Here is a 20,251-nt window from a genome sequence, read left to right on the forward strand (position 1 = left end):
ACTAACTCAGCAGTGCTCAATACGTTCTCTCACCAGTTGTAAATCATGTTTCTTTCTAATCTACTAGCTGTTATCTTTCTCAGTGCTCATCCGATGTATCTACAATAAGGGTGCATAACAGTGGCTTGCTTTCATCACCTGTTGCCTGGAGGCAAGATAAATGTTGGTGCCCTCGTCCTAGATCGATAGATAGATAGGTAGATAGATAGATAGATAGATACTGTAGCTAGACAGACAGACCGATACATCAAGTAGTGGGGCAGCACTTATGACAATATTAATAATTTGGCTAGTTGGTATTGGTGTAGAAGCTCCTAGGAGTGTCCCTAGTGCGTCCGTCCACTTACAGTCAGGCAGTTTAACTGACCAACAACATCACCCTTTATATGTGAATCAATGATGCTAGCACCACAGGCACTGCAAGGTAAGGCTACGGGAGGGAAGGTTAAGGTAATGTAGCAAGATGGAGGCTATGGAAGAGGTTACTCTAATGGTGCCCATACACGCTACGCTTTTTTGGTCCTATTTGATTTGATTTTGACTATACAAGTTTTTTCTTGCAGTATGCAATCCTTTCCAATTGGATTGGATGCAATTTGTACTTTGATGCGTCCGATGAGCTCAGATGCGATTTGATTTGATCAGATTTTAACCTATTTTTTTATTGCAAGTTCAAGAACTTTATTTCTGCTAATGTCCACATATTTTAATGCGAGGGGGGGGGGGCGGACGGACATATTGTAGGCAGGATGAGCAGCCGCTGCGGCCATGCGACTCCCTTCCCCTCTCACCCCTATTGCCAGCCCGCCTCATGTTACTGCGGGAGAGCTGTGTGATTATGTACGGGGCGGCGTGCTTTCCTACCCGGGGGCCTCTCCCAGTGCTGCGGCTCACCTTACTGCCGGAAGTGCTGGGAGCTCCTTCTCCTCCGCGTGACAGCCTGGCGCGGAAGAGAAGAGGTGACTGACAGCGGGTGGGGGCGTGCCAATAATCGTATAGCTTCGCATCGCACTATACTACAAAAGTGCATGCGATTCTATACGATACAGTGCAAAAAGGATGTGCCTGCACATCCTTTTTGTACTTAACTATATCGGGCTCCCGGGGACGCGCATCCCGTCGGATCTGAACGCGGCAGACACTTAACACGCCGCGATTATCGTATATGCGATGCGTTTTGTACTTAAAAAGTACAAAACGCATACGATAATCATAGCGTGTATGGGCACCATAAGGCTAGGGGAGGGTAGGTTATGGAGATGTTAAGGTAAGGCTGCAGGAGGGGAGGCTAGGGTAGAGGTTAGGGTAAGCCTGTGGGAAGGGATGTTAGGGGAGAGGATAGGGTAGGGCTGCAGGAGGGGAGGTTAGGGGAGAGGATAGGGTAATGCCCCTTTCAGACTGCACATATTACTGGGTATTTTGCCATTTTTTTTACAATTTCAAAATGGTAATATGTGCAGTCTGAAAGGTCCAGAGTGAATTTACTGTTTTAAAATAACTGGTATTTTAAAACGGTAAAAAAGCAGGGTCCTACCCGTTTCAGACCCGTTTTTTTTTGCTGTCTGAACGGGTCTGAAATAGTACCCAGGCAGCAGTGAGCACTATTGGTTCCCAGCACCCTGCATAATTAATGAGCCGGACGCATATGCACATATGTAATGAGCGGCCGTCTCATTAAATATGCACGGCGCTGGCTCAGAGGGGACCAGCTAATGCTCAGTGTACCCTGCACCAGACAGAGACTTCAGAGAGTGGAGGGCACAGAAGCACAGAACTGTAAGTCACTGCACCAGGACCCTCCCAGCAGTGTCCCCATTCTTCTCTGCTGGCATGACAAGGGGGTGTACTGAAGAGAAGGAGTTCCCTCTGACATATGGGGTGAACCCCCCCTAGGGAACATACAGTGCATGCATGTACTAATACAGCTGTATTTTGGGCTGTGTGTGCAACTGTTGTATGCAGTGTGGTGTGCATGAAGCAGTAATGTGTCAGCTAAGGGTTTGGTCCTGGCTACACTTCTGTCACTGATACAGAGAGCTAGACATTGTTACATTGCTTGGGAAAAGAAGAGATGAGTATACAGATTGTGATGCTGCTTTCACACCGCAAACCTGCTTTAGACCAGGTATTTACATGCGATGTGAAAGGGGTTAAACTTGCTCTGACCCGTTTTAAATACCTGGTCTAAGCAGGTTTTGCGGTGTGAAAGCAGCATAAGTAGCAGGATTGGAGGATTGGGGAGAGAATATGGTAAGGCTGCAGGAGGGAAAGGTTAGGAATAGGCTGCAGGAGGCAAGGTTAGATGGGAAGTTAGGGTAAGGCTGCAGGAGAGGGGGTTACGTTTACGGGAGAGGATAGTGTAATGTAGCAGGATGGTAGGTTAGGGTTAGGGGAGAGAATAGGGTAAGGCTGTGGGAGGGGAGGCTAGAGTTAAGGCAGAGGTAAGGGTAAGGCTACGGAAGGGGAGGTTAGGGAGGAAGTTAGTGTAAGGCTGCAAGAGAGGGGGTTACATTTAGGGGAGAGGATAGGGTAAGGTAGCAGGATGGGGGAGGTTAGGGTTAGGGATGAGGATAGGGTAAAGCTGTGGAGGCTAGGGGAGAGGTTGGTTTGGAGAGACATACCTCCCAACTGTCCTGATTTTCACGTAACACTCCCGGTTCTTTAGCACTGCCCTGCATCCCACCCCGGGGCTGGCATGTCCTGCAATGGGGGGGTCCAATGATATAGATCACGAGACTCCAATACACATGGGCTGTCTGCCGGAACGCCAGGAATTATCCTAGGTCAGAACAAACAATGGTCTTTCTAAATGATTAGTGTGTATGGAAGCACAGTCTATGCCAGCACCAAAGTTATAGTTTAGTGAGAACAGCCTTTCACTGTGACAGCCGGCCCATGCCTCCTAGACTGCTTCTGTAAATGTCTCGGACTGCCTGGTGTAGCAGATGCAGCTTATGCAATACCATAATCACTGAAATAAATGACTCGTCTGCCTCTCCTCGTTCTATGCATATACTCACCATCTCTGGATCTCACCACCTGTCACTGTCACTTGCTTACAGCCAAGCTGATATCTGCAGCTTTCCTCTGCCTTCTGTCCTCAATAACTTTCTGCCATTTATTAGCATTAAATAAATGTATATTTAAATACATATTTTTTTATCCAGTTTGTGCTGTATTGTCTTAAAGCAACTTTGCTACCCAACGTTTCAGCCATGGGCTTCAAATTGCACTGCTTAGTTTATATGTTCAAGTTTGTGTGTCCCAGTTTCCTACAACAAAGACATTTAGGGGCATATTCAATTAGTCATGGGGCTTACCGCAAGAGGATGGCCTTGAACTTTACCGCCCAGAGCTATTACATTGTAAGCCCAATTACTCCTGCGGTACGTCCACGGCTAGCGAGTTTTAACCCGTAAATACCGGGTTCACTGTCCAGAGCTATGGGTTAGCCCAGTGCGGCATGTGTGAGAAGGAAAAAAGCCCTACTTACCATGGATTCCTTTTTGTACCTTAGGAGGGTGCTAACAGAAATATGCAGTAAATGGAGCCTACGGCTGCAATTGAGTAGCCAAGCACACACAGGGAAATTGCCCTGGTTGGCCCCACTGCCTGTGGACCCAACATTTCCCCTACTGATCATTTCTACTACCAGACTCTGTCCTAGTTAGGCTTAGCATACTATACTTAAAACCGGGCACTCATGAATTACACAGGTTCTGGCTTATTTTGAGCCGGCACATAAATAATGAGTCCTAGTTTGCTTAACCAAACCTCTGTGGTGGCTGGCCACACCCCTGCAAGCCTGGCCACACCCTTAAGCACGGGCCTTACCACTGCATTTCATTGGGGGGCCCTTTATGCCTCAGTCAAACCCTGGTCCTGGTTAGAAGCCCACAGTAAGCTGCTAATTGAATATTCTCCATGATAGATTATTTGGCTTATGATTCAATTAATGTGTGTGTGTGTCTATGTAATCAAGAATATAAGGCTAGATTTATAAAGCAGTGATTAGGGAGAAGAAGTGATAAAGTGCATGGTATTTTATCACCAACCAATCAGCTCCTGACTGTACCTTTTTAAACCCAGCCTGCAACTTAAAAGTCAAGAGCTGAGTGGCCGGTGATAAATCACCAGGCACTTTATCACTTCTTCATACATCTACCTCATAGTGAGCTACATTGGGGCTGATGTTAAATATTCTCTGTAAAGTGCTAAATACTATGTAGGCACTACACTGTATACACAGATTCTTCCCTAAGGGAACCTCACCTGATGCTAGACATTACAGTGACGTAACTATAAATTTTGCTCCCCCTGCCAAAAAGTTTGTGCCCCCCCCCCCGGCTCCTCTACAGCATGTTTCCCCAGCGTGTGACGTAATGGCTTCACACGCATAACAGAGAAGCTGAAGCAGGAGAGAGGAAGAGAGTCCAGCAGACACTGCTGCTTCCCTTGGTTCCGACACATCCCAGGCCGCCCCAGCACGCCCATCCGCCCGCCCATCCTGTACACAGTAGCCAATAGACAGCTCTGTGTACAGTCAATTGAATCAGTGGGAGGATTTGTCGTCTCTGCCATGGCCGCACCCGCGCTGTGGCTGACTCACCTCCAGCGCTCAGTCAGTAGGCAGCGGCAGGCAGCAGCATGTCAGTGCACCAAGCGGGTGCCGGCGCCCACACAGACCCCAAGCGGCAGCTGGGGCTGCCTTACAGTAGTTACGCCACTGCTAGACAAACAGAAGGGCGCTTCCTGTCTCACTCACAATTTTTTTTTTTTAACTGTTCTTATAATGAATGTGGATCATTTGTATAGCTTGAATATTTTTAGTATATTCTTCTCAGTAAGCCTATGACAGCAGACATTTCAGTTTACAGGCAAAATTCTCAAGGGGGAACAGTACCTCCCTCAAAGGGTTTAGGTTAGTATACCATCAGTGAGGATGTAGGCACTCGGAATACCAGTGCCAGACTGCCGATACTGTTGTGGCTGCTGGAGGAATATACATGTGTTACCTTACTGCACAGGACTATGGTGTACCACAGGGGATGCAGTTATAATCCCAACGTTCGGAATCCTAGCATTCAAAATCCCGACCACCGAAATCCCGATACTTTCTCCCTCTGTGGGTGTCCACTAAACCCATAGAGGGAGAATAACTTAGTATGCCGAGCGTAGCGAGGCACTGGGCCCACTGCGCAGCGAGTCCGCAAGGGGGGGGAGGGGGCGGTGGGCGATCCACGTCCCCCACTTGTCGGGATTCCAGCGCCAGGATATTGAACGCCGGGATGCCGACCGCCGGGATTTCATATGAAACCCGTACTACAGTATATTGCCCAGACAATGCACTCTCTAAGGGTTAGTCACACCTCTATGGTGGCTGGCCGCACCTCTGCATTCCCACGGGAGGCCCATTATGTCCCAGTCCAACACTGGTTAGGTTTAGGCTGGGGGGGGGGCACTAATAAGGTAAGGTTAGGCACTAAGGGGGTAGGTTTAGGCTGTCGAAGGTTAGGGTACAGGGGAGGAGGATTCCGGCTAGGCTGCAGGCAGAACACTGGGTCTGAAGCGCTAGGGATAGTTTACTATGTGCTGTGTACGTAGGCTGCCCTATGGAAGAGGGATGTCGCCCTCAAAAATTACCAGAAGAAAGAACAAAAACCATCTGGCGCCAACTGTACACAAATAACAACACTTTAATAAATAAAAAAATTAATTGCATGCATGCAAAAGGTACATAAACAAATTGAATTGTAAAAGGATGTAAGTACATCCAACACTTAACACAAATAGTTAGGAATACCATATGTAAAATCCTGACTAGTGGATAACTGCAGGTCAGAGTGGGTGGATGGAAATATGTCCCAGATAGATATATTAGCTGCGACTTTGTTAGTCTATGTCCTCCCAACAGATGAATAGTATCAGTGAACCATTCGGTACTCACATATCCGTCTCCAGTGGTACCAGTCTGGAGGTAAAGAGATGTAAAGTTGCAATTTTGTATCCGTAATAGGTAGTGGACTAAATGTCCGTAGGCTGCAGGCAGGGAGGGTTAAGTTTATAGGGGAGGCTTAGCATACTTACCTTAAAGGTGTTGGGATACTGACCATCAGAATGTTGTTGACGGTCTTCTAACCGAGGGCATCCCAAGCAACAAGATCCAGACACCATCCCCTATCAATCTATCATGAATACAGTGAATGAAACTTTATTGTAAACATTGGTTTATCCTCTCTTATGTTGATGAAGTTTCAGGTTTCTGTTCTAATACTTTATACTAATAATAAATACCTCATTTGACAGGTGGACCGGCTTATAAAGGCTGGGGCAAATATCCTGATGCCGATTGTAATAGGAAATGGCAAGAGAACTGTGCTGGGGACAGCCACAGACTATGCCTATTACAAGTATTTCCAGGTACAGTGTTCCGTGTCTTTATATATCGCTGAACACAGCATGATCTGATAGATTTCTATTATTTCTATCTTTAATACAAAATATCTAAAACTGTCCCTGGCACCCTGTGTGATACTGTAATTTCGATTTTTATCAAATTATGTCATTATCTATAGACTGCATTTATACTGATCGTAGCGCCCATGCGCTAGACTGTTTTGCGATCAGGTCTGAATAACCCCCATAGCGCATACACAATAGATGACATCATATCGTTTAGCAATATCGTTGTTGTGCATATTATTTAACCCCTTCATGACAGAGCCAGTTTGTGCCTTCATGACAGAGCCCTTTTTTTCAAATCTGACATGTCTCACTTAAGTGGGGATAACTTTTTTTTGCTTTTACTTATCCCAGTGATTTTGAGATTGTTTTCTCGTGACACATTGTACTTCAAGTTAGTGGTAAATTTTCGTCGATACAGTCTGTGTTTTTTTGTGAAAAATACCAAAATATCGTGAAAAAATGGAAAATTTAGCAATTTGCAAAATGTTAAATTTTCTGCTTGTGAGACAAATAATCATACCACTCAAAATAGTTAATAACTAACATAGACCATATGTCTACTTTATGTTTCCATCATTATTTCAACTTCCTTTTAATTTTTTTGGACACTAGGAGGCTTACAATATGAATAGCAAATTCTCAAATTTTCATGAAAATTTCAAACACTGATTTTTTTAGGGACCAGTTCAGTTCTGATGTGACTTTGAGGGACTTGTATGTGAGACACCCCCATAAATGATGCCATTTCAAAAACTGCACCCCTCACAGTATTCAAAACAGCATTTTGGAAGTTTGTTAACCCTTTAGGTGTTTCACAGGAATTAAAACAAAGTGTAGGTGAAATTTCAAAATTTCTTTTTTTTTGCAGAGTTTCAATTTTAATACATTTTTTTAACGAATACAGTAGATTTTACTAGAGAAATGTGACTAAAAATTGATTCCCCCAATTCTTTTGTTTTCAAAAATATCCTATATGTGGCCCTAGTGTGCACGTTGACCAAACCACAGGCTTCATAATAGAAGGAGCACCTACTTGATTTTGGAGCCTCCTTTTTATGAGATTTTTTTTTAGGCACCATGTAGGTTTCTAGGCACCATAAGTGCTAAAAGTTAGGAACCTCCCCCACAAGTCACCCCATTTTGCAATCTACACCCCTCAGGGAATTCATCTAGGGGTATAGTGTACATTTCAAACCCCCAGGGGTTTCACCAATTTTGGTACAACTGGGATGTGAAAATGGAAAATTACATTTTTTTACACAAACATGCAGTTCTGGCTCAAAATTTTTCATTTTCACAAGGAATGAAGGAGACAAAGCACCCCAAAATCTGTGCCCCAATTTCTCCCGAGTACGGCAATGCCTCACATGTGACCAAAAAATACCAGTTGGGTGCATGGCAGGACTCAGAAGGGAAGGAGTGATTTTTGGATTTTGCAGCAAAGATTTTGGTGGAATGAATGGTGGGTGCTATGTTGCATTAGCAAGACTCCCAAAGCACCAATACAGTGGAACCCCCCCACAAGTCACCCCATTTTGCAAAGTACACCCCTCAGGGAATTCATCTAGGGGTATAGTGTACATTTCAAACCCCCAGGGGTTTCACCAATTTTGGTACAACTGGGATGTGAAAATGGAAAATTACATTTTTTTACACAAACATGCAGTTCTGGCTCAAAATTTTTCATTTTCACAAGGAATGAAGGAGACAAAGCACCCCAAAATCTGTGCCCCAATTTCTCCCGAGTACGGCAATGCCTCACATGTGACCAAAAAATACCAGTTGGGTGCATGGCAGGACTCAGAAGGGAAGGAGTGATTTTTGGATTTTGCAGCAAAGATTTTGGTGGAATGAATGGTGGGTGCTATGTTGCATTAGCAAGACTCCCAAAGCACCAATACAGTGGAACCCCCCCACAAGTCACCCCATTTTGCAAAGTACACCCCTCAGGGAATTCATCTAGGGGTATAGTGTACATTTCAAAACCCCAGGGGTTTCACCAATTTTGGTACAACTGGGATGTGAAAATGGAAAATTACATTTTTTTACACAAACATGCAGTTCTGGCTCAAAATGTTTCATTTTCACAAGGAATGAAGGAGACAAAGCACCCCAAAATCTGTGCCCCAATTTTTCCCGAGTACGGCAATGCCTCACATGTGACCAAAAAATACCAGTTGGGTGCATGGCAGGACTCAGAAGGGAAGGAGTGATTTTTGGATTTTGCAGCACAGATTCTGGTGGAATGAATGGTGGGTGCTATGTTGCACCAATACAGTGGAACCCCCCCACAAGTCACCCCATTTTGCAAAGTACACCCCTCAGGGAATTCATCTAGGGGTATAGTGTACATTTCAAACCCCCAGGGGTTTCACCAATTTTGGTACAACTGGGATGTGAAAATGGAAAATTACATTTTTTTACACAAACATGCAGTTCTGGCTCAAAATTTTTCATTTTCACAAGGAATGAAGGAGACAAAGCACCCCAAAATCTGTGCCCCAATTTCTCCCGAGTACGGCAATGCCTCACATGTGACCAAAAAATACCAGTTGGGTGCATGGCAGGACTCAGAAGGGAAGGAGTGATTTTTGGATTTTGCAGCAAAGATTTTGGTGGAATGAATGGTGGGTGCTATGTTGCATTAGCAAGACTCCCAAAGCACCAATACAGTGGAACCCCCCCACAAGTCACCCCATTTTGCAAAGTACACCCCTCAGGGAATTCATCTAGGGGTATAGTGTACATTTCAAACCCCCAGGGGTTTCACCAATTTTGGTACAACTGGGATGTGAAAATGGAAAATTACATTTTTTTACACAAACATGCAGTTCTGGCTCAAAATTTTTCATTTTCACAAGGAATGAAGGAGACAAAGCACCCCAAAATCTGTGCCCCAATTTCTCCCGAGTACGGCAATGCCTCACATGTGACCAAAAAATACCAGTTGGGTGCATGGCAGGACTCAGAAGGGAAGGAGTGATTTTTGGATTTTGCAGCAAAGATTTTGGTGGAATGAATGGTGGGTGCTATGTTGCATTAGCAAGACTCCCAAAGCACCAATACAGTGGAACCCCCCCACAAGTCACCCCATTTTGCAAAGTACACCCCTCAGGGAATTCATCTAGGGGTATAGTGTACATTTCAAACCCCCAGGGGTTTCACCAATTTTGGTACAACTGGGATGTGAAAATGGAAAATTACATTTTTTTACACAAACATGCAGTTCTGGCTCAAAATTTTTCATTTTCACAAGGAATGAAGGAGACAAAGCACCCCAAAATCTGTGCCCCAATTTCTCCCGAGTACGGCAATGCCTCACATGTGACCAAAAAATACCAGTTGGGTGCATGGCAGGACTCAGAAGGGAAGGAGTGATTTTTGGATTTTGCAGCAAAGATTTTGGTGGAATGAATGGTGGGTGCTATGTTGCATTAGCAAGACTCCCAAAGCACCAATACAGTGGAACCCCCCCACAAGTCACCCCATTTTGCAAAGTACACCCCTCAGGGAATTCATCTAGGGGTATAGTGTACATTTCAAACCCCCAGGGGTTTCACCAATTTTGGTACAACTGGGATGTGAAAATGGAAAATTACATTTTTTTACACAAACATGCAGTTCTGGCTCAAAATTTTTCATTTTCACAAGGAATGAAGGAAACAAAGCACCCCAAAATCTGTGCCCCAATTTCTCCCGAGTACGGCAATGCCTCACATGTGACCAAAAAATACTAGTTGGGTGCATGGCAGGACTTAGAAGGGAAGGAGTGATTTTTGGATTTTGCAGCTCAGATTCTGGTGGAATTTTGGTGGGTGCTATGTCGCATTAGCAAGACCCCCCAAGCACCAATACAGTGGAACCCCCCCACAAGTGACCCCATTTTGCAAACTACACCCCTCAGGGAATTCATCTAGGGGTATAGTGTACATTTCAAACCCCCAGGGGTTTCATCAATTTTGGTACAACTGGGCAGTGAAAATGAAAAAAATACATTTTTTTACACTAAAATGTACTTCTGGCTCAAAATTTTTCATTTTCACAAGGAATGAAGGAGACAAAGCACCCCAAAATCTGTGCCCCCATTTCTCCAGAGTACGGCAATGCCTCACATGTGACCAAAAAATACCAGTTGGGTGCATGGCAGGACTCAGAAGGGAAGGAGTGATTTTTGGATTTTGCAGCACAGATTTTGGTGGAATGAATGGTGGGTGCTATGTTGCATTACCAATACAGTGGAACCCCCCCACAAGTGACCCCATTTTGCAAACTACACCCCTCAGGGAATTCATCTAGGGGTATAGTGTACATTTCAAACCCCCAGGGGTTTCATCAATTTTGGTACAACTGGGCAGTGAAAATGAAAAAAATACATTTTTTTACACTAAAATGTACTTCTGGCTCAAAATTTTTCATTTTCACAAGGAATGAAGGAGACAAAGCACCCCAAAATCTGTGCCCCCATTTCTCCAGAGTACGGCAATGCCTCACATGTGACCAAAAAATACCAGTTGGGTGCATGGCAGGACTCAGAAGGGAAGGAGTGATTTTTGGATTTTGCAGCACAGATTTTGGTGGAATGAATGGTGGGTGCTATGTTGCATTACCAATACAGTGGAACCCCCCCACAAGTGACCCCATTTTGCAAACTACACCCCTCAGGGAATTCATCTAGGGGTATAGTGTACATTTCAAACCCCCAGGGGTTTCATCAATTTTGGTACAACTGGGCAGTGAAAATGAAAAAAATACATTTTTTTACACTAAAATGTACTTCTGGCTCAAAATTTTTCATTTTCACAAGGAATGAAGGAGACAAAGCACCCCAAAATCTGTGCCCCCATTTCTCCAGAGTACGGCAATGCCTCACATGTGACCAAAAAATACCAGTTGGGTGCATGGCAGGACTCAGAAGGGAAGGAGTGATTTTTGGTTTTTGCAGCTCAGATTCTGGTGGAATGAATGGTGGGTGCTATGTGGCATTAGCAAGACCCCCGAAGCACGGTGAAATGATGAACCTAATAATCCATAGATGTGTGGTATATTTTGAAACACTCCTTTATACATAGGCCGGGTTTGTCGGGGCAAGTTTCACAGTGGAAAATAGTTTCCTTTCTTATTCCCTTTTTATAGCAAACTTTGCACCTTTTTTGTGTCCTGCCCTTTCTTGCAGTGGAGGGGATTTCGTTGGGAAAATGCTGCCCTGGTACAATACGGGGGCCAGTACTAGAAGTACTGGGGCCCTCTGCCTGCTGGTTCCCAAATGTTAGGCCCTTTATGACTTCCTCTTGAAAGTGCATAAATGTCCCCCTCTGGCCGGTAGAACGGAATAGCACGTAAGCGTTATACAGTGCCATCTGGATGATATACACGGCCAGCTTCTTGTACCAGATATTTGTTTTCCGCAGGGCACTGTACGGCTTCAGTACCTGATCTGAAAGATCCACTCCGCCCATGTACTTATTGTAATCTAGGATACAATTTGGTTTTGAGGTGTGGGTACTGGTACCTCGTACAGGGATGGAGGTGGTACTGTCTCCATGAATTGTTGTCAGTATAAGGACATCCCTCTTGTCCTTATATTTGACCAACAACATATTTTCGGTGCATATTCCCCTGCTTTCACCCCTTCTCATTACTTGGGCAATGTGCGTTTTGGGGAGGCCTCTTTGGTTCTTGCGCACAGTACCGCAAGCTGCTGTACCTCTTGAACCAAGGGCCTTAAACAGGGGGATGCTGGTGTAAAAGTTATCCACATAGAGGTGATAACCCTTATCCAGGAAGGGGTGCATTAAATCCCAGACAATTTTTCCACTAACACCTACGAGGGAGGGGGGGCATTCTGGTGGTTCAATTCTTGAATCCTTCCCTTCATATACCCTAAACTTGTGGGTGTACCCTGTGGTGCTTTCACACAGCTTATACATTTTTACGCCATACCTTGCCCTCTTACTGGGAAGGTACTGGCGGAATTTAACCCTTCCTTTAAAATGTATAAGGGACTCGTCGATACTAATACATTTATCAGGGATGTATAGCTCTGCAAATTTGGCACTGAAATGATCAATGACCGGCCTGACTTTGAATAGCCTGTCAAAGGTGGGATCATCTCTGGGTGGGCACTGTGCATTATCGGTGTAATGTATAAATTTATGGATTGCCTCAAAACGAGCCCGGGGCATGGCCATACGGTGAAATGGGGTGCTGTACAGAACATCTGTACTCCAATATTGCCTAATTTGTGGCTTTTTTACTATGCCCATATGTAACACCAGACCCCAAAACGTCATCATCTCTACTGCATCTACAGGGGTCCACCTAGCAAATGATGACGTGGGGTTTTGAGCAATAAACTGCTGGGCATATAAATTAGTTTGGTCCACCATTAAATTTATAAAATCATCAGAGAAAAATAATTTGAAAAAGTCAATTTCTCTGAGACCTGTTGAATCAAATTGGATTCCTGGGATGGCCAAAAACTCAGGAACCTGGGGCTCAAAATTGTCTGGTGGTGGGGTCCATACGAGATCAATTATTGGGGGGGGGGTCTCAGCTGCTCTACGGGGGCGTCTTTGAGGGGGTCCCTCATCATCAGAGGAGGAAGAGGAGCTTAAGACAAATCCTTCAAATTCCCCGCTTGCCTCACTGGCTGTGTCAGAGTCAGAGGCAAGCATGGCATATGCCTCCTCCACCGAATACATTCTCCTGGATGACTGGGACGACATTTGGGATGACATTTGGGATGCCATTTATATTTTTGTGTTACTGGTAGTGAAATGTTTCAACACGTGTATAGTGTAGGGGGGGGTACAAACTTTATTTCAACCCGGGGGGTATGTAGTGTGTAGTGCAGAAAAAAAAAAAATACAAAAAAAAAAAAATGGAAGGGTTCAAAAAAAAAAAAAATGGAAGGGGTTAAAAAAAAAAAAAATGGAAGGGGTTAAAAAAAAAAATGGAAGGGGTTAAAAAAAAAAAAAAATGGAAGGGGTTAAAAAAAAAAAAGGTCCTGCGCCAAAAATTGAGCACAGATGTTGGTCAGTAACGTCCGTCACTGAACAGCGCTCAAAGGCAACAGGAATTTGATCCAAAAAAAAAAAAATAGATCAACCCTGTGCCGAAAAAGCTGATCAGTGATGTACGTCACTGATCAGCGCACAGTGGCCACAGGACACACACAAAATCACAGTGTGTGTAAAAAAAAAAAATGTAAAAAAGACCCCACAGCACTCACAAAAAAATAAAAAAAGGTGATCAGTGATGCGACACTGATTACCAGTGAGGGGCAGCAGGTGCACAACCTTTGGTGGTACTGACAGGTATATATAAAAAAAAAAACCTCTGTACCCCCAAAAAGTTGCTGATCACCTCAGATATAGTGATCAGCACAAAAGGCGGGGGCAGCAGACACAAAATTTAGCACTCTCTATCACTCTCTGTCACTATCTCTCTCTATCTCTCTATCTCTCACTATCTATCACTCTATGACACTGCAGCAGCAGCACTGACAGGTATATCTATATATAAAAAAAAACCTGCGCCCCCAAAAAGTTGCTGATCAGTTAATTTATACTGATCAGCACAAAAGGGGGGGCAGCAGTCAGTTATATAAAAATATATAGCACAATCTGTCACTATCTCTCTATCTCTCTCTCTCTATCTCTCTCTATCTCTCTCTATCTATCTATAGCTCTATCACACTGCAGCAGCACAAAATATAGCACTAGGCCTCTCTATCTCTCTCTATCTCTCTCTATCTCTTTCAGTTATATAAAAAATATATAGCACAATCTGTCACTATCTCTCTCTCTATCTCTCTCTCTCTATCTCTCTCTATCTCTCTCTATCTCTCTATCTATAGCTCTATCACACTGCAGCAGCACAAAATATAGCACTAGGCCTCTCTATCTCTCTCTATCTCTCTCTATCTCTCTCTCTCTAACTCTCTCTCTATCTAATAAATCGCAGCAGCACAAGATGTCACAGGATGTCACAAGATGTCACAATCATAAGCAATATCAATGATCAGGTAAGTATTTTGGATGGGTTCTGGTCAGTATAGGCGGCAGCTGGGCACGGTGACCGCACTGCACGCTATTCCAGACCGGAATGGCGTCTGCAGTGCAGTCACCGTTAGTTTAAACCCCCCTCCATGGCTGTGATTGGTCCGTCGGTCCGACGAACCAATCACGGCCTTTGGGGGCGGGAGGGGTGAGGTGGGGTGACACCAGTGTCACCCTTACACCCCGCGGTGATTGGTGCTGTACTTTACAGCACCAATCACCTCCGATCCCGTGTCACCGGCGAACGTTATTCGCCGGTGACACAGAAAACGCTGTGAATGGCTGTTCACAATGAACAGCCAATCACAGCGATCGCCGACAGGGGGGCGGCATCGCCGCCCCCCCTGGGCATGCACGGACATGTCTGCTGTCAGGGACAGCAGACATCGTCCCTCTGTCACTGCGTCTCTAGACGCAGTGACAGTTTTAAGCCATGACGTATATATACGTCAACGGTCGGGAAGTACTTCCCGGCCATGACGTATATATACGTCAAATGTCGTGAAGGGGTTAAAAATATCTTCTAATGTGTAAGCACCTTTACAGAGCAGTGACTCTGCATAATGCACAAGCCTTGTGTATTGTAGGATAAGAGGATCGCACACACGCCATACCATGCCTTGTCACCGGAGGAGCGGGAGGTTTACAACTCTAGGAAACAGCTATTGGAGCACTTGGGAAATCTCACTCGTGAGGCAGCAATAATGAGAGAAAAGGATTGGACGAAGGAAGGTGTAGTCCGTAAGTCGCCTCTATATGTAGATTTCATTTCCAAGAACATTCCATTGTCTGTCATATTAGCTGAATGCACAGTACTATCTGCCTTCCACAGTACTGCTTGCCTTGATTTGGTTGGTGAGTTCAGCTCTCACTCAGTAACTCTTTATGATGTATAATGCATTAAGTCATTGTCATAGTAGACAGTAAAAATGCTGTATGTTAAAACAAAAATGTCACTTTCTTAAACTCTGCAGTTTCTCTGATTTGATAGTCATTGAAATACTGTACTAGATGAGGCAAGAGTTTCTTATCTGCTGTCAAATTCTTTGGTTCTTTATGGTGCGTGGCCTACAGTATATAACGTACCATGTGTCTGGAAGTCTTCCTTAACACCTAGTGTGTTTGTTCAATATCGTTACTGATGCGCATGACCGCACATCGTTATAGACCCCCCCCACCGTTGTCTGTGCTGCATGCTCAGAGTTCAGTATATTGTGCATGCAGCACCGTGAAAGGGGGGTTGTCACTGAGTATATTGATTACCAATATCGTTCCGTGTGTATACACAATATCGCTTGGCCGGGATTACCACCACTATCATTAATGATAATAACAGTAGAGCCCGTTGTCCAGTGTGTATGAGGCTTATCTCGTTTCTGGCAGGTAAAATTGGCTTACATCTTGTTGGTGGCTCTCTGCCCCTGTGACTTATCTTCTAGTCACACCATGCCATGGCAAGACTCGGTAACAACAGGAGTCTTTTGCAACTGTGTTGGCATTTTATTTGCAAAATGAAGTGAATAGGACCGATAAGTAGCTTCTGCTGATTAAAATGATATGCATCATGTATATATGCAGTGGGCAACTGTAATGTTCCATTATATGCAAATACTGAAACAGTCGCACACAGAATATAGGCATGCCACATATCACTGTGCTCCATTGTGCACATAAGATGATATTTAATGGAAAAAGTCGCAAAAATGAGGCCAGGCGCAATAGGGGACATGGAGCTCACGCGTTATGTAGGACACCACTTGTATCGCATGGAGCAGTGGTTCCCAACCTGGGGTACTAGTACCCCTGGGGGTACTCTGCAGACCAGTTGGGGGTACTTGAAAATAACATTGGTAATGGCGGAAGAAGGAAAAGTCTTTTGATGGTGGCATGTCATGGAGACGAACCACGTTGTGTTACTTTTGGTTCTGTCTGCAGCGTCATTAGTGTCTCCTTGTGCTTTTGCCTGACCAGCAATCCACTAGGAGCTGCCTACGCTGCCCTCAAACATCTGCCCCGTGTCAGGTGTCGAGAAAGCAGTGGCATTAATCCTACAGGCATTAGTGGGAACCCCGATGACAGTACACAGCCAGCGGCCAGACACAGAGGATTCCTGACTGCATATTACTTCTCCACTACTCCTTAATATAAGGACACGCATTATACACACACGCATACTGCTCACTTCCACTACATTTGTAAGTACTGTGGATATTTCAAATTGAGATGAGGGGGTACTCATAAATTAAAAGTCTAATCAAGGGGTACGGGAGATATAAAAGGTTGGGAACCACTGGCATGGAGGATAGATTTTTGTGGAATGGAAATATGTTCATGTCCGGTGATCAGGCCTGTTGGTTATGCTTCCTATGGGTGTATTAAGTTGAATAGAATTGTATTATGGACATGTTGAGTAGGTGGACTCCCCTATGTCTGTATATAGTGTAATAGAATTGTATACAGTGGTTGGGTCATGATTAGTAGAGGAGGGGTGAAGTTTACTAAGATGTGAAATACACTTCACAGGTCATGTTGCTATGGCCAATCCTGTCTACTATCTTCTACAGGGTGGTAAATAAATAAGAAGTAGATTCTGATTGGTTGCCCATGGCAACATGACCTGTGAAGTGTACTGTATTTCACATCTTAGTAAATTTCACCCGAAGTGTCTTATGGCTGCATGGAGTTTAATAGAACAGTATTATGAATATAATACAGGATTGCCTACCTTTTAAAGTCTCCTCTCGGGGGCGGGGCCTGATGTAGATGTCATCAAGCACTGCCCTCCCGGTACTGCAAATCTCGCAATTCGCTGGTCTTCGAGGAGGGGGTAGGGCTAAATGACACGATTTGCATCTTTAGCCCCCCCCCCTCCCCCCAAAAAGCCACGAATCGCGGGAAAGTAATGCTCCCGCGGGTGAGATGTGGGGTGGGGAGGGGCGGAAGGGTTGGCCACCTTTCCATGGGGCCCAGATTTTCGGGAGCCTCCCGGCCATATAATAAATTAAAAACAATTGAGGGTTCCCTGGGCACTTGATGTAATACACGCTCTTTGTCTTAGAGTTTTTTCTTTCATGATGATGAGACCCAAAAAAAGAAACACAATAGTGTAATACTGTAACACTCCGTTGTGTTATGTGGGGTACACATCACGATGACCCGCTCATGATGCACGTTGTGAGCGGGTCGTCAGTGTTTCTTCAGACCCGCTCACGATTATGCGGGGGGGCACGACACACTCACAATGTGCACACCGTGAGTGGGTCCGATCCGATGGCGACCCGCTCCCGGCAGTATGGTCGTTATTCAGATCCTACCTGCAGCAGGTAGGATCTGAATAACGACCGACCCGCGTGACCGCGCATCGGATCGGTATCGGTCCACACCAGGACAGAAAAGGGCCCAATCAGCACACAATCTACATCCAATTGGTCGGAATTGGATCTAGATTGAGGGGATCGGGCCCTAGTCGTCCTGGTGTGTACCAGGCATTAGAGGCAAGATATAATAATGGAATTCGTATTCGAAATCATATGTCTACGTACAAGGTAGACGTATGCACTTATTGAGGGACAATCAACGTCACCTAGGGCTTCACTTTCCTCCTTCCCTGAAATCCAATAACTCAAAGGATGGGAAACATCATAGTGCAGTAAAGTTTTAATAAAAAATGTATAAAACAATTAACAGCAGATTTGCATTAGAGAACTCTCACCATATGGTTTTGTCCACAAGAGATGTAGACAAAATAAGGAGTTAGTAGAGATCAAACAAGCGTCCCCCAGGCTTATATATGAATCGGGTCCTGAGAATCTGCCTGTTATCCACAGCCAACCGGTTTCAATAGTCTGCAATATCTTCATCAAGGAATAAGGATACATTCAAACAGTGCTCATTAAAAATATAGTAAAACCTATTTCCAGACTAAGGGGCAGATTTATTAAGCTTGGAGAAGAGATAAACTGGAGATAAAGTGGAGAAAAGGTACAAGGAGATAACGCACCAGCCAATCAGCTGTGTTTGAAAAAGGCAGTTGGGAGTTGATTGGCTGGTGCTTTATCTCCTTTTACCTTTTCTCCGCTTTATCTCCAGTTTATCTCTTCTCCAAGCTTAATAACTCTGCCCCATAGACTTCCTAGCCAGCTAATCCTATAACAGAAGATCCTTAGGTGATGTTAATTCCATTCCGCATTTTCTTTTGGGCTCTCTCCCACTGGTGTAATTAATTTCTGTCAGCCGCGCGTCTTTTGCGAGCCGCGACTTTCGGTTTCCAGGGGAAGCGGAAGTGACGCTTGCTTGTCACGAGCAGAACTTCTGGTTGCATTCCATCATGGTTTCACCGGGATATCTTCCTGGAGTGTCTGCAGCCATTTTGTTGGAGGTCAATACCGAATTAAACTTGATCTTAAGTTTGTGATATCTTTATTTAAGCGGTTTTCTCAAAACAAATAAAAATGTAATAATTATATGAATACCACATGAATCAAGGTATCTATTAAAAATATTTATTTTATACAATTCATAAGAACCATTTTGTTTCGAAATCTTTTTTTTAATTCACCAGGGATCAAAGTTTGGTAATTAAAAATAGTAGCCATCACACACTTGGCCAATTTTGTCGCCAAATCTTCACCCCTTACATGTATGACTACTTTTTTGTAAAATATAAAAAAATTGAATACAGGTTGAGTATCCCCTATCCGTGCATCCCGTATCCGAATTATTCCAAAAACAGTTGTTTTTTGGAACAAATCACATCCCCCCCCCCTAACCCTTTTTTTATACTTACCAAGTCCCCCAGGTGTCCATGGCAGGCCTTCAGCATCCTCTCTGGCATCTCCAGCGGTCCCAGTAGTGCTTTGCGAGAGTGCGCGCGCGTGTGCCGGTGACGTCACCGGCGCACCTGGGAACTCGCGCAAACCACTCCTGGGACCGCTGGAGAAGCCGGAGACGGTGCTGAAGGCCTGATGTGGACTCCCGGGGACAACGTGGATGCCGAGGGACCACCGGGCACCACCAGGGGACAGGTAAGTATGCCTAAAACAATTTTATTCCAAAAACCGGAAAATTCCCTTATCTGGAATGCTCGTAGTCCCGAGCATTTCACATAAGGGATACTCAACCTGTACCAACAGTGTTGCACTGGTGACAAGTTTTAAAATGTAAAGAGGGCATGTGTGTCCAGGCCCTTACGGGTGTTTCTTAGATGCTCCCCTAGTCTAATCTTAAAAGGCCTACTACTACAATACTTGTTCTGCCAATATAGAACTTGTCACAAGTGCATTCAATTGCATATACTGTACAACACTCGAAGAATGACAAGTGATGAAATCTTATTTTATGTGCTTTCTGAAGTTACACACAATTCCAAATGCAGATAAATTGTGTTTTTGTAGCAAACTATGTGTTGTGGTCTGCATATGCAATTCAGAGCAATTACCAGCAATTCTGAGTCATTCTAATCTTAAACATAACACATTGGCTGAATGGATGTTACTTATGCCCTTTTTTCAGATCTGATCGCAGTACAAATTTGTTCTCAAAATGGGCAAAACCATGTGAACTGCAGGTGGGGCAGATGTAACATGTATAGAGAGAGTTAGATTTGTGTGAGTTATTTTGTTTCTGTGCAGGGTAAATACTGTCTGCATTATTTTTACACTGCAATTTAGAGTTCAGTTTTCACACCCCCCCACCCAAATGTAACTCTCTCTCTGCACATGTTAATC

The 20,251-nt window shown here is 44.4% G+C and overlaps 1 protein-coding gene across 7 annotated transcripts in view; it reads left to right on the plus strand.

Annotated features, from left to right (window-relative positions):
* Positions 1-20,251, plus strand: part of ANKMY1 (ankyrin repeat and MYND domain containing 1) — a 68,319-nt gene that overhangs the window by 31,430 nt on the left and 16,638 nt on the right. For all 7 annotated transcript variants that reach the window (XM_083178269.1, XM_083178270.1, XM_083178272.1 and 4 more), the window contains 2 exons: positions 6,307-6,420; positions 15,113-15,266. In XM_083178269.1, coding sequence (XP_083034395.1) covers positions 6,307-6,420; positions 15,113-15,266 — 268 coding nt within the window. The remainder of the gene's footprint in view (positions 1-6,306; positions 6,421-15,112; positions 15,267-20,251) is intronic.

Source organism: Crinia signifera, chromosome 3 (genome assembly GCF_055691185.1).
Source record: "Crinia signifera chromosome 3, ASM5569118v1, whole genome shotgun sequence".
Taxonomy (NCBI): domain Eukaryota; kingdom Metazoa; phylum Chordata; class Amphibia; order Anura; family Myobatrachidae; genus Crinia; species Crinia signifera.